We start from the raw sequence: 14,994 nt of genomic DNA, 5'->3' as shown, positions 1-14,994 counted from the left end.
TTTTAGTTATCAAGAACATGTGGTGTGACTAGTGTAGCCTGGTTCCTGAACAGTTGACTCTTTCGAGTGAACAAAACCCTCATGAATCAGATTGATTAATGATTTCAATTTGGAAACCTGTTAGTAGTAATTTTTTCCTGTGACACCTAAATCTAAGGAAGACCATTTCAGCCACATAAGAAAAAAAAATCATTCTTTGGTAAATTGTAAATTTTACACTTTTGTTATAGAGGGTTTGCACTGATTTGGTCAGTTAGTCGGATGCGCGGCCATATTACTCAGATGTAAAGAAAGCAAGTATTGCACAGTTATTGTACAACTGAATACATTGTTCTGATAATGTATGCTGTCTAAACCACAGACGTGTTTAAAAACGTGTGCAAGCTGTTAAATCATATAGAGAAATACTTAGTAAGCAGGAAAGGGCACAATATATCGACAAAGTGAAGCTAGCCTAATAGGTGGTAAAGATACATATGAGCAATATAAATTAAGATATTAGTCTAATAATTTCACCTACCTGACTGGAAATGATAAGAACAAACACGAATGTTGTCAGAATTCTTGCACTGGAAATCCTGTTCAGTTTGGCCAACCGCAAACACCTTTTGTTCCTCAGAAAGTTTTTGCACTCTTCTCCTTGATTTGTCATAACTTTTGGCAGTCTATAGTACTCCAAATGTTTATCCCAGCCTGAACAATTAGTACAGCCGAAAACATGACAATAATTGATCATTTTCAGTAGCAATAATCAGCAAAATATGCCAGTTCTGTTCGGTTCTCTGGCATTGTTTACGTTCAGCACCGCCAATATGGCCGATTGATGACGCGTCGTGGAAACACTCTATTGTGACATAATTTTTTGTCAATTTATTTATTTTTTTTTTTTTTATCTTTCAGCAATAATTATGAACGTATTACCTTGTTTATGCCGCCTATAACCCGTTTTTTAGATCTATTTCTCACATATTTACTCCTCAGACACAGGCTAGAACAGTTAATGAAACAGTTAAGAAGCTAAAATCATTCAAATAAATCAGAATTAAAAGAGTTAATTTCCTAACGGTTCCGTTTCTTCACAGCGCGCGGCAGTAGAGAGCGATTTGCGTTCAGCTCAGTCCTGACTGTGGATCGAGTAAAAGAAACATCTTCCGTGGTTAAAGTTCAAGAACATGGCGGCCTTGGAGAAGATGCTCAATGTTATGTAGCCATGCTGGAGTCTGTTACTATATGATATTATACTACATTTCTTAATTCTTTAGGTTTTGACTGTACGTTCTGTGTTGACGCTTACCGTTAGTCAAAACTAGATATAGGTTAATCTTCAACATGTTGCGGGCTTTATCGAGGTGTCATGCTCCTGTAGTCCGTCTTCTCTCTCCTCGCACTGCTGTCATGGTCGAAACTGTCAGGGGAAGAAAATCTCGCACAGACCCCAAAGCGAAGTCAAAATTGGGGCTGATCAAGACTCCCCCTCCGGTGGATCCAGTAGAAATGATTGTACTAAAGGAGCGATACACAGAGTACAATCTGATCTTAAGAGCTCTGCGGTAAGACTGCATGACATTCAATCATTTCATGACTGATTATGATGTCTAGTAACCTGTTATATGTTTCTGATTACCAAGGTCTCACTGTTTATTAGCAAAGACATTTGAGATTGAGACTGACGTAATTGAACATTTTATGCACGTAGACTTGAGTTCAAGGAACAGATGTTGAGGAAGAAATATGAAGAGGAGGTTGGTTCCGTGGCAGAGGAGAGAGTTAAAAGTGAGGCCGAAGAGCATCGTTCACTGATGGCTTTGAACGATGCTGAAAACTTTAGAATACATCAAATACGGTGAGTGGTTTAGATGTGAGATACAGTTGAGGCTAAAAGAACATACACCTGTGTTAATTATTTTACCAAAATAAGATGGATCATAGAAAATACATGTTGTTTTTTATTTAGTACTGAAGAAAATATTTCACATAAAATACATTTACACTAGGGAAAGTAATAGCTGAAACGTTTTTAATTTAAAGACCAGGGTAAATTTAACTCACTGATGCTCCCTTATTTTGTCTTCATGTAAGTAACTTCTGTAGAATGTGGAAATGAAATGAATTTGATATTTAGGCAAAATAAGAAAAATGTACACATCTTAATTCTGTTCAAAAATTTTCACCCCCTGTTTTTTCCTTCTGGAGCATCAGTGAGAGTTTGAATCTTCTGTAATAGTTGACCATGAGGCCCTCAATGTAAAAGAGGGGTTAAAATACACAACAATTCTGAAAAACCAAAGAATTTGTGGGACCTGAAGGAAAATTTGCAACCTGTTCCTCAGGTTTTCTAATGTCATTCCATAAACTGACTGTTTCAATTTATGGGCTGCGGGACATAGTCAGATACTCTTGCATTTTGTTGCTGTTTTAAATATGTATCGTCTGGTCTTCCAGGGAGCAACGCTTGCTGAAGGAGGCTGAGGCCGCAGAACTGAAGAATAGAGAAGCAGCCATCTTACGCCAGCAAGAGCTGGAGGACTACATTAAAGAAAAAGAGAGACAAATTCTTCAACTACAGGTGAGTGCTTTTACTTCGATTTAGTTCAGATTTAAACTATGTATGACTAGTGCTGTTAAGTTATTTTATGCTTTTCTTGAAACGGTTGTCATGATTTATTCATGTCATTAAAAGTACATTAAATCAGTTAGGGTTGTTTGGGTTTATGATTTAACCACTTTCTCACCTTTGCATTCATCTGTGTTTCAGGAAGAGGCAAAGAACTTCATCACACCGGACAATCTTGATCAGCGGATTGAAGAGGCTCTCGATAACCCGAAGAACTACAACTTCGCCATTGATAAAGAAGGACGTGTTGTGAAACGGACTGCATTTCAGCAATAAATACACCATTTCAAAAAGCGAAATACCTGCAATGTACATAAAATATATGCTGCCAGTGTCATCGTTAAAACTGTGTGGACAAAAAAAAGAAGTGTTTTTCTCAAAATTGATCCATATGAGTGCTTTTTCTCGTTGGAAGTCATTGAAGCAGTTGAGTTATGTCTCTGTGTGTCAAAATGTCTCAAATATAAAATCTTAAGACGGTCATCACTAGTTAAAAAATGGTTCATATAGTAAATGCACCAAGTAATGTCTTGTTTGACATCTAAAAATGTACAGTAGTTAAAGATACGGTGAGTGCTGAAGGAAGTACCTTAAATGTGGAACAATGGAAGTGCCAAAATATGTAGCCATAACAAGTGAGCAAGATGCTTCATTACCAGTCAACAGTTTTCAAAAGATTTTTAATGTTTTATTCTTCTGTTCACCAAGCCTGCATTTATTTGATCCCAAATACAGCAAAAATTGTAATATTGTGAAATATTTTTACTATTTTAAAATAACTGCTTTCTATTTGAATATATTTTAATATAGGCTATTCAAATGTCTTCAGTGTCACATGATCCTTCATTCTAATATGCTGATTTGCTGTTCAAGAAACATTTATTATTATTATTATCATCAATATTTAAAACAGTTGAGTATATTTTTTCAGGATTCTTTGATGAACAAAAAGATCCAAAGATCAGCATTTATCTTAAATAAAAAGATTTTGTAACATTATGCACTATACCATTTAAAAGCTTTGAGTCAGTATAATGTTTTAACTTTCTATTCATCCAAGAACCCTAAAAAATTCTGCTTTTAACATCATAATAAAAATATGTTTTTTGGGCAGCAAATCAAAATATTAGAATGATTGTTGGAGGATCATGTGACTGGAGTAATGGTGCTAAAAATTCAGCTTTGAAATCACAGTAATTACATTTTAAAATATATTCAAATAGAAAATATAAAGCATTACAAATCTTACTGTTTTACTGGTAGTGTATGGATGCAAGATTTATTCCACTCCAGTTTTTAGTTTTCTCATGAAGTTAAATATTAACTTTTTTGTTGTTGTTGTCGAAAGCATGTCACAATAGCAACAGTTACTATACATTCAGATGAATTATCCACTCAGTTATAGATTATTAATAATATGAATACTAAGATTTATTTTTATCCTTAAAATGATAAAATAATAGTTCCATGAATAGTATTTCAACTTCTACATTATTTTTCCACCAAATGATATAGCATACTACTCTTTTTATAATGATATAGTAAAAAAAATAGACACGGCTCTTGAGTTTTATAACACTGAATTAATTAAAGACATTTAACAATTAGGTTACATTACACTTTTACTTTAATCATGACTTAACATTTCTGCTTAGGTTTTACTTGGCACAGAAACGTGAATAACATAACTTCAGATTTTCTACTTTCAGTTAGTAATAGTTTAGGAGTTTCCCACAAGGTTGCCAGGTCGGTGTAACAAAACCAGAGCCATTAAAATAGCCCAAACAAGCCCAATCCCCTATCCAAATATCAAAACTAAACATGACACTCCCATATCTAAAATGTGTATTTAACAGTATTTAACAGTTAGTATGAATACTAAAGATTATTTATTTTTATCAATAAAATTAAATAATAGTTTCATAAATAGTAACTTCAACATTCTTTCCACATTTTACAGATCCTGAATTTGGATCAGCATACTAGCATGCTACTCTCACAGTATAATGATATAGCATACTACTATTTTTATAACAATATAGTAAAATATTAGTATGCGGTTCTGAATTCAACAAGAGTTTTATAACACCAAATTAATCAAAGGTATTTAATAATTATATTACATTTATTACACTTTTACTCTAATTATATCTACATAACATTTACGATTAGTTTAATTGACACTGTGGACAACAGGAGTCTCCCTCGGGGTTGCCAGGTCTCTGTAACAAAACCAGCCAAAAGATCAATCGAAAAAAAAAAAAAAAATCCAAATATCAAAACTCAACATATGCCACTCATATACCTATAATACTTATTTTACAGTCACTGACTGTGTGTTATACTGTTTGTGTGGTATACACAATTTCAACTTGAAATCACAAGTAGTAGGCCTAATCGTAAACCGTTTTCATAAAGGAGGTCACAAAACACTAATCTAACAGTTCATTGGTAGAATGTAAAATATTTCAAAACACGCATTTCAGTGGAGTACAATATATTCCCGATTAAAAATCCCCTAAAACACTAACTAAATCCCCCGGGATAACCGTGAACTTGGCAACCTTGGTCTTTCACTCTCATCAGACATGTCCATACATGCGCAGACGCGTTGGTTAACTACTACTTCCGGTACAGTCATCAACACTCCAGAAAGAACCGAGGAGTGGACAGACGCGCCTCTACAAGCATACGTGAAGACATTTTAACCACATGTTTCCTATTTAAAGAAGATTTTATATAGATTTTCACAGGAACCTTTGCTAACCCCTAATGTGTTTGACGCAGTGATGTCCTGCTTCCACCGGGATTGAGTGTTTTCTACGATACATCTGATCTGATGCAACATGGCAACATCACATGTGAATCGATGTCTCTTAAGGACAATCACAAGATGTCTCCGGGACAGCAGTCGGCAACCAAATCTGATGACAGTAAGGCCTTTAGGACACTTTTCTAACTCCTCTTCTGGTAAACAGGAACACGAAGCACAAACTGTAGTTTCACACCGGAGTTCAGGCAGTAGTCGCACCGCTCGACTGGCAGTCGCGTTTGGACTAGGACTCGGAGGAGCAGCAGCCTTATATTCATTAAGACACGAGGACAATAAAGATGCCCTACAGAGGACAGTCGCGGTCAGGAATTTGCTAATTGACAGCTTACTACCGACTGTCCAATGTGCCTCTCCATTTAAACCTGACACCCCGCGGTACAAGTACAATTTCATTGCGGATGTGGTTGAGAAGTCCACGCCTGCTGTAGTGTACATCGAGATAGTTGGGCGGTGAGTCTGTCGAAAATATAACGAAATTGTGTGAAAACATCTTAAACTAGCTGAACATTCTGGTCAAGCAGCTGAGAGCTTACGGAGTCTATCAAACCAGTTTAGGCTTGTTTAGGTTGTTTTTCTCAACAGGGACTTTTGGAGTAAGTGAGCATTGTTTGTGAACTCATTGTATCTGACATAGTTTCAGTTGTGCTGTAATGTCACAAATATTATACTTTGTTTTTGTTTCAGACACCCCTTTTCTGGCCGTGAGGTGCCTATCTCGAATGGCTCTGGCTTTATCATAAGTAGTGATGGCCTGATAGTGACCAATGCCCATGTGGTCGCCAACAAGCGTGGTGTCCGCGTTAAACTGACCAATGGAGAGGCATACAACGCTACTGTCCAGGATGTGGACCAGGCTGCAGACATCGCCACCATCAAAATCAATGCTAAGGTACCAATTGTGCTTTGATGTACTACTGTTCAAACATCACTGGTCTTAAACTCAATTCCTGGAGGGCCACAGCTCTGCACAGTTTAGCTCCAACCCTAATCAAACACACCTGATCCAGCTAATCAAGGTCTTCAGGATTACTAGAAACTTCCAAGCAGGTGTGAGTTGGAGTTGGATGGAGCTAAACTCTGCAGAGCTGCGGTCCTCCAGGAATTGAGTTTGAGTCCGCTTATTTAGGGTAACATATATATGCACTACCAGTCAAAAGTTTTTAATGTTTTTTTTAAAGATGTTTCTTCTGCTCACCAAGCCTGCATTTATTTGATCCAAAGTACAACAAAAAATACATTTTGAAATATTTTTACTATTTAAAATAACTACTTTCTATTTTAATATATTTTAAAATATAATTTATTCCTGTGATCAAAGCTGAATTTTCAGCAGTCATTACTCCAGTCTTTAGTGTCACATGATCCTTCAGAAATCATTCTGATTTGCTGTTCAAGAAACATTATTATTATCAATATTTAAAACTGTTTTTCAGGATTCTTTGATGAATAGGAAGATCCAAAGATCAGCATTTATCTGAAATGAAATGCTTTTGTAGCATTATACACTACACTTTTCAAAAAGTTTGGAGTCAGTACAATGTTTTAAATATTTTTAAATTATAATTCTATAATTCTTATTTAGCAATAATGTATTAAATTGATCAAAAGTGATGATAAAACATTTATGTTATGAAATAGTTCTATTTCAGATAAATGCTGTTCTTCTGAACTTTCTGTTCATCGAAAAAACCTGAAAAAATTCTACTCAGCTGTTTTCAACAATAATAATAATAATAATAATAATAATACATGTTTTTTTGTGCAGCAAATCAGAAAATTAGAATGATTTCTAAAGGATCATGTGACTGGAGTAATGATGCTGAAAATTTAGCGGTGAAATCACAGGAATAAATTACTTTTAAAAATATATTCAAATAAAAAAACAGTTATTTTAAATAATAAATATATTTATTTTTTAACTGTTTTTGCTGTACTTTGGGTCAAATAAATGCAGGTGTATTGAACAGAAGATACTTATTTAAAAAAACATTAAAATCTAACTTGTGGTGTATTTAATATTATAGACAAAAATACTTGTATTCAACATGGATGCAACAAATTGGTCAAAAGTGACAGCAAGGGCATTTACAATGTTACAAATGATTTATATCTCAAATAAATGCTGAAAGTTCTACTCATCAAAGAATACTGAAAAAACATGTATCATGGTTTACACAACAATTAAGCAAAACAGTTTTCAACAGTGATAATAAGAAATGTTTCTTGAGTAAATCAGCATATTAGAATCATGTGACACTGAAATCAGGAATAATGGCTGCTGAAAATTCAGCTTTGCATCACAGGAATAAATTAAATTTTAAAATACAGTAAAATAGAAAACTGTTATTTTAAATTGTAATAATATTTCACATTATTTCTATTTTTAAATGTTTGTGTGTGACAAATATATAAAAAATCTGAGTGCATGTCACATTCTGTTCTCTTTTCGTCTCGTCCCAGAATCCCCTCCCAACGCTGCGTCTCGGCCAGTCATCTGATGTGCGTCAGGGTGAGTTTGTGGTTGCCATGGGGAGCCCTTTTTCTCTTAAAAACACAATCACATCTGGAATCGTCAGCTCCGCCCAGAGAGGAAGTAAAGAACTGGGCCTGTCCAACTCTAACATTGACTACATCCAGACTGATGCTGCCATAGATGTAAGAGCACAGCAAATGACATGGGAGAATTTAAGTGTTAATTGCATGTAAACACTATGTCATTACAGTTAAGTCTTTATGAAGTAATTAATATATTGCATCACATTTCTATTTTACAGTTTGGAAATTCAGGAGGTCCCCTTATAAACCTGGTGAGTCACTAACTGACATTTACACAACATACTGCTACATTTTGGTTTTCGAAACAAGAAGTTGAGGTGTTTATTTTCCACATGTCAGATTTCATTTACAGTTTATCTAATAATAGAAGAACATATTTGTCTACTTGTATAACTCTGATTGATCACATGATGGAATGCATGTAATACAGTGCCTTGCAAAAGTATTCATACCCCTTAATTTTTTCACGTTTTGTTGCAGCATTATGTTAAACTGCTTTAAATTAGTTTTTCCCCACATCAATTTACACTCCATACACCATAATAATGACAAAGCAAAAACCAGATTTGCAAATTGTACAAATTTATTAAAAATAAAACACTGAAATAAGTACATTGCATAAGTATTCATACCCTTAACTCAGTACATAGTAGAAGCACCTTTACAGCCTCAAGTCTTTTTGGGGTATGATGTGACAAGCTTTGCAAATCTGCATTTGGCAATTATCTGCCATTCTTTGCCTCACCTTTTCACCTCTCAGGCTCTGTCAGCTTGGATGGGGGCTGGCAGACATTTTCTAGAGTCCTAGTTGTTCCAATCGTCTTCCATTATGGATACTGGAGTCTACATGCTTCTGTGAATCTTCAATGCAGCAGATTTTTTTCTCAACTCTTCCCTAGATCATTGCCTTAACGCAAGTCTGTCACTGAGCTCTACAGGCAGTTATCTTGACCTCAGGACTTGGGTTTTGCTCTGATATGCATTTTCAGCTGTTAGACCTTTTCTGAGAGGTGTGTGCCTTTCTAAATCATACTCATTCAAATGAATTTGCCACAGTTTAACTCCACTCGAAGTGTAGTAACATCTTGAAGCAATATGAATGCTCCTGAGCTAAATTGAGTGTCCCAGAAAAGGGTATGAATACTTATGCATAATAATTGCATATAATAATCTGCAAAGTTGTTAAACCTGTTTTGTGCTTTGTCATTATGGTGTATGAGATGTAGATTGATGTGGGAAAAAAAGTAATTTAAAGCAGTTTAACATAATGCTGCAACAAAACAAAATGTGAAAAAAATGAAGGGGTATGAATACTTTTGCAAGGCACTGTATAAACCAACGTGATGTTTGTAACCTTCAGGATGGTGAGGTCATCGGCATTAATACCATGAAAGTGACTGCGGGGATTTCCTTCGCCATTCCATCAGACAGAGTCCGCCTCTTCCTTGAACGTGCAGCAGACAAACAAAGTAAGAAGGACCTTTGACCTCACCGCTTGTTAGTGACATCATTTGTATTGAGGTCACTTATTGATGTGTATTGACTATTTTCAGAGTCCTGGTTTGGAGATTCGGGATCAAAACGTCGTTACATTGGAGTGATGATGCTGACTTTAACCCCCAGGTGGCAAATCTGTGTTTTGATACCAGATCTTAAATATGTGTGAGATGGTCACTGAGTATGTATTTACTTTTCTAACTTCAAATGGTGTTTTTGCTCTCTCAGTATAATCGAAGAGCTGAAGATGCGTGACATATCCTTTCCAGATGTTTCTCATGGAGTTCTCATCCACCGTGTTATCATAGGATCTCCAGCCAATAGGTAAGCAGTGCTGCTCTGACCCCACGGTCTGTGGTCAGTTGACAAAGGCCTCTTATTGTTGATGTCATTTCCTGTTTTCTCTTTCACAGAGCTGGAATGAAACCAGGCGATGTTATTGTTGAGATAAACGGGGCAAAGGTGAAAACCTCAGAGGAGATCTATAACGCTGTGAGAACAAGCGACACCATAAACGTGGTGGTCCGGCGGGGGGCCGACCTCCTCATGCTGCATATGACCCCCGAGTACACAGAGTGACGTCATGTGACGCTTAAACATATAAATAAGAGAGTAAGAAATGGTTAGACTGAGTGAACAATGAGAAGCAAGAGATGATTTAAGAATGGATGTGAGATATTCTTATAGTTGGAGATGTTTTATGAAGGTAATAATGGATAGCACTAAACAGTATAGTAGCAAAGCTGGACACTCATGTCGTCGAAATGTTTTAATTGTGCAGTTTGTGCACTTTTGTGTGAATTAGTGTGGATGATTCTGAGCATTACACTGGATAAATATCAGTGTGTCCTCTTAAACTACACTGTATCAGTATTGTTCTTGAAGGAATACGACTAAATATTTGTGTGAAACACAGTTGTTTGTCATGAGACGGGGGAACATTTGCCTGCCATAATAAAAGAAGGTGCTTTTATTCCAACATTGTAGATGTTTTTGTATTCAGTGTATTTTAGTACATTTTAAAAACAGCCGTGACTTTACAATAAAACATTGGAATATCAACGTTTTTGAATCATTATCTATTCACAGTGCTTTTAGAAAGTAATCAGCTCCCATTGATTATGGTCGCAGAATCTGTTTTAGAATCTTCAGTTTAGAAGTCTTTAGAATTTTTGGCTGAATTGCGATATATGGTATATATCTCCAGTATTTTCTATATTTTGCTATGTGGATAAAATATATATATATACACACACAATTTTTACATCCTGCCCAATGTTGTCCAATGAAACCATTTCATATAAAAGGCAATGAAAACAGTAACCAAAAGTAGTAACCAAGTAGGCTGTAGTCTCGCGTAGCCAGACGTTTAGTCTAACGGGAGAAGTTGGAAGTTCAGCCAGCGGTCCGTGTGCGTGACGTCTGAGGCGGAGACTAAGTATCCTGTCCACCTTTTAATCCACTTTAATCCAGAAGCAATAGAAACAATCTAATAGGTGAGACTTTCGGTTCATTATCCGCTATAGGGAAATGACGAGAAGAATAACAATGTGCAGTAAACAGTAAAACTGTTTGCATCACAAACAAGTGTGTTCATAATTAAGATAATACTTTAAAATAATATGGTAAGATACACCAATTTGCAACAACAAGCAGCAATAAACGCTGTTTTGTACAGCTAAAAATAGCTTGAGGCAGATAAGACTGGAAACCACACCCATACAACTTACAAATGGCTGCGCCCACTCTTAAGGGACGAAAAAGGTGGATATATGTGCAAAAAAGGGGTTAAATCACATTACATTTTCACATTGTAACATTACAATCTAAAAGCAAAAACTGTTTTTTTAAAGCAGAAGGTGAATTCACTAAACTAATAAAGGAAAGAAAAAAACAAAAGCACAGATTAATTGCATTATATATTGATTATCCCATTACAATAGTCACTTTACAGTTATCAATAAATAGGCCTACACTTACTTGTAGGTTTAAAATTCGACACATGGCACATTTATTGTCCAACTACAAACATTTTAGCAAACTATATTTTAGAATTCGTTCGTTCATTGAAGTCTTTGAATTTTGGCGGAGAATCGCCAAGGCTCATGCATTCCTGACAGCAAAATGGACTTTCTAACATTTACAGATGCAGAATATACCTGTGAATGTATGCATTCAGTAAAACAGCACATCTCAAACACATTTAACACCGCCTCTCTGTCAGCAGTACATATCTGTCAGAGCATTTGCATTTGACAGGGCAAGCCGTTTTAAAGTATACGTGTTAACTATATCTTACCAGTTATTTTAAAGCCCTTAATATAAACATGTCTGGTGTTTAGTACAAATTGGATTATGCACTTTACCCGCAGCGGCTTACTGTCTTTTGCTATTTTACAGATCCAAACTACTGTATATCGATATAAACGGTATTGCTTCATACCATATTGTTTATAAAATATATTGATATATCTTACAAACTCGATATACCGCCCACACCTACCAACTGCGTATTGAGGGAGGGTTCCCCTAGTAAAATTCGCATTTCAGGGGATAAATAGCCGTATGGGAGGAGCTGGAGCTCCAGCTCCCCCTTGCTGGAGGTAATGGGTGGAGATAGACACCTAACCACACCCTAACCCTACCCCTTACCCTATCCCTAATCTTAACTCCACCAATTTGTTCACTCAGAGGTGGAGCTGGACATCAAGAGAGGTGGAGCTGGAGGCCATTTGGCTCTGCAGTGAGCAGTACTTGGATAAATATCACCTTATTGGGGTCGCTAAACCCATGGACATGAAAAAACAACCTGACCAACAAGCATCTCTGAACCACAACCTGTAAATACGATTGAAATGTTACATTTTCAAATGTGTGCTCAAAATATCAATTTTTTGTGCTAATATGTGATGTATACCTAGTGCAGCTTAAGGTTTCCAGATAATATACTGTCTTACTAAAATAGTTCTGATAATTAGCTGTGAACCCACTATTTACTAAAAATGTGTCGATTAATGTAGACTGTCATTGTTGTAATTACTTAGTAAAGAATGTAGACATTTTGGTTTACAAACTGTATTGTTTCATCAGTTAGTCACATTAGCCCTTGCCTAACATATCCACCATGATCGTTTTGTGAAATGTTTAGTTTCCGACACGCATTGTATACGGAAAGACCAATCACAACAGACTTGGCCAGCTGACCAATCAGAGCAGAGTAGGCTTATGCAAGATAGAGGTTTACAAACCTTAAACTCGAAATCATTGCTAAATGATTCTAGATGATTCCAGATTTCCATCTGTATGAGTGTTAAGCAGAGGCCTTTGTAACATAACATGAGTCATGACTGATCATTTAATATGACCATTTATTTGTTTAATGGCTCATGAAACTTGAAATACTTGAAATTATTTGTATTACAACTTTAAATAACACTTTATTTTTCATCTTTAACATAGTTGCAAGTGACATGAAATATTTTTACTGTAGCTGAACACATGAATGCATAACCAGTTCAGTAAAAAGACAAATCTAGGACAGCGAGTCTTACACAAGTCATACACGGAAGACCATTTGAAATTAAAATAGGAGTTGAGTCAGAGCTTTAAAGCATAACATACATTCACACATTTGCAACAGCTTTTAAACACGAATGCTCTTCTAGTGTACAAAACATTCAAGTACTTTAAACTCACAGAGACAGCAGCACATGGGCTGCGTGATGCATCACCTTTAAGAAAATAAGCACCTGATTGCACTGTAAACACATACGGCAGGCTGTACCGCTGCACGGCCTGAGGCAAATGTTCATTTACATCTAATCTTCACACTACTTAAGCCAGACTCAGTAGCTTAAGTGGAAGTGAAGTTCTGCTTTTATAAAAAAATACAGGTAATGTCAATACAGTTATACTTATGGTGTAAAAACATTGGATATTGTAGATTTTAGGATTTCTGTGGATTTTTTAGGATTTAATTAGTTTATGGCTGGTTTGAATAATTAAATATTTTACTCTGGGTTAACCTACATATTAGATTGTCTCAATATGTGAATTAGATCAATCTGGTGAGAAGATTACGAGATCTGGTTGTTAAGTTGTCCAGGGTATTTCTCAAACTTCTTCTCAGCTTCCTCACTGAAAGCATCACCTGAAAGAAAGACAGGGGAAAATAAATCTTTTAGTATTTGACATTAAATGGAAGCACTTTTTATTTGTAAACGCTGCTTGATCTGTGCTTATTTCTCTCCTGTTTTAGGCAAGACCACTGGAGAAAGCAATATGACACAAGATGTTAATTGATGGACTGCAATCGGGAGGATTACTTGTGGATTTTTGTGATGTTTTTATCAGCTGTTTGGACTTTAGACTTCATTCTGACAACACCCATTCACTACAGAGGATCCATTGGTGAGCAAGTGATATAATGCTAAATTTCTCCAAACTCATCTACATCCTTTCATTTTTCCACGTTTTCTTTATGGCTTTGTATTTGTGTCTCACCAATATGGCAGTTATGGAGCCAGATCCTGTGGCCATCATATTTGCAGTTACATTTCATGGCATTGTTTGTGAAGTCACTCTCTGCAACCTCATAGTTAGGATTTATCACAACCTGGAAAAAAGCAAGAACAAGTCTAAATGTAGGCATTTAGGCACATATGAAAAAAAAAATATTTTTTTAAATTACATATCATTTACAAAGCCTGCCTAAATCAAATATTTAAAAAAGCAAATCCTGACAATTTACCATAGAAATATATATATATATATATTTTTTTTACGTTTATGACTGTTATAGGACCAGCTGTGGTCCGATCTTTCTAAAACTTTGCATACTTCCTGTCGCATGAGCTTACCCGGTTTCGTGAAGTTTTGAGTTTTCGTTTAGGCTTTATAGGCTATTGGGTATATTTGGACAAGCTCCTTTTCTAAACAACCCAGTTATAGGATCCAAAAGGGTAAATTTCAACATTTTTTTGATAATTATTGACCTAGAGAGTCCAGAGAATTGTACTGCAGTGTTTTTTTTTTTTCAGATTGAGCGAGAAACCTAGGACTAGTTTGTCAATTTGATTGACGGCAGTGGTTCTAGAGGCGAAGTTGTTCGGAATGAGAAGGTCTATCATATGATATGAATAACGTGCGTGTGTGAGAAAATGCGCAATATTCAATAATTTACGTCCTCGAAAAATGCATTATCGTCCCCCTGTGGCCGATTTCTTTCAAATTTCTCACAGACCTTTAGGTCCATGAGTCAAACAGGCCCACCAAGCTTTGTTCTCATCGATGTCTGTTAACCTTGTCTAATAGGCGGTCAAAGGCCATCAGCCTATGGCAGCCATGTTTTTCGAGATACGTAAATGTTCACTTGTGGCACTTTGGACCAAGACAATGCTTACCGATTTTTATATCGATAGGACAAATGGTTGTGCAGTTATGGCAATTTTTATGTTTTTCCCTCTTATAGTGACACCAAGTGGCCAAGCTCCAC

At 35.9% G+C, this 14,994-nt stretch overlaps 3 protein-coding genes across 5 annotated transcripts in view; 2 read left to right on the top strand and 1 right to left on the bottom strand.

Moving 5' to 3' along the window:
• Positions 1-1,156: 1,156 nt before the first annotated feature.
• On the top strand, positions 1,157-3,097 carry mrps26 (mitochondrial ribosomal protein S26). The gene is made up of 4 exons (XM_073835134.1): positions 1,157-1,550; positions 1,697-1,843; positions 2,443-2,566; positions 2,756-3,097. Exons 1-4 carry the CDS (start codon positions 1,330-1,332, stop codon positions 2,888-2,890), a joined length of 627 nt encoding a protein of 208 aa, XP_073691235.1. The 5' UTR covers positions 1,157-1,329; the 3' UTR covers positions 2,891-3,097.
• Positions 3,098-5,262: 2,165 nt separating this feature from the next.
• LOC141326382 (serine protease HTRA2, mitochondrial-like) lies at positions 5,263-10,562 on the top strand. The gene is made up of 8 exons (XM_073835133.1): positions 5,263-5,897; positions 6,132-6,336; positions 7,908-8,102; positions 8,222-8,254; positions 9,364-9,472; positions 9,557-9,626; positions 9,729-9,824; positions 9,914-10,562. The coding sequence occupies exons 1-8, from the start codon at positions 5,461-5,463 to the stop codon at positions 10,077-10,079; spliced, it is 1,311 nt and encodes a 436-aa protein (XP_073691234.1). The 5' UTR covers positions 5,263-5,460; the 3' UTR covers positions 10,080-10,562.
• A 2,292-nt stretch (positions 10,563-12,854) lies between these two features.
• Positions 12,855-14,994, bottom strand: part of loxl3b (lysyl oxidase-like 3b) — a 29,813-nt gene continuing 27,673 nt past the window's right edge. For all 3 annotated transcript variants that reach the window (XM_073835132.1, XM_073835130.1, XM_073835131.1), the window contains 2 exons: positions 14,004-14,115; positions 12,855-13,650 (listed from right to left, as the gene is read on the bottom strand). In XM_073835132.1, coding sequence (XP_073691233.1) covers positions 13,577-13,650; positions 14,004-14,115 — 186 coding nt within the window. In that variant the 3' untranslated portion in view covers positions 12,855-13,576. The remainder of the gene's footprint in view (positions 13,651-14,003; positions 14,116-14,994) is intronic.

This window comes from Garra rufa, chromosome 2 (genome assembly GCF_049309525.1).
Source record: "Garra rufa chromosome 2, GarRuf1.0, whole genome shotgun sequence".
Taxonomy (NCBI): Eukaryota; Metazoa; Chordata; class Actinopteri; order Cypriniformes; family Cyprinidae; genus Garra; species Garra rufa.
The sequence above is the reverse complement of the archived record's forward strand: the minus strand, read 5'-3'. Positions and strand labels throughout refer to the sequence as shown.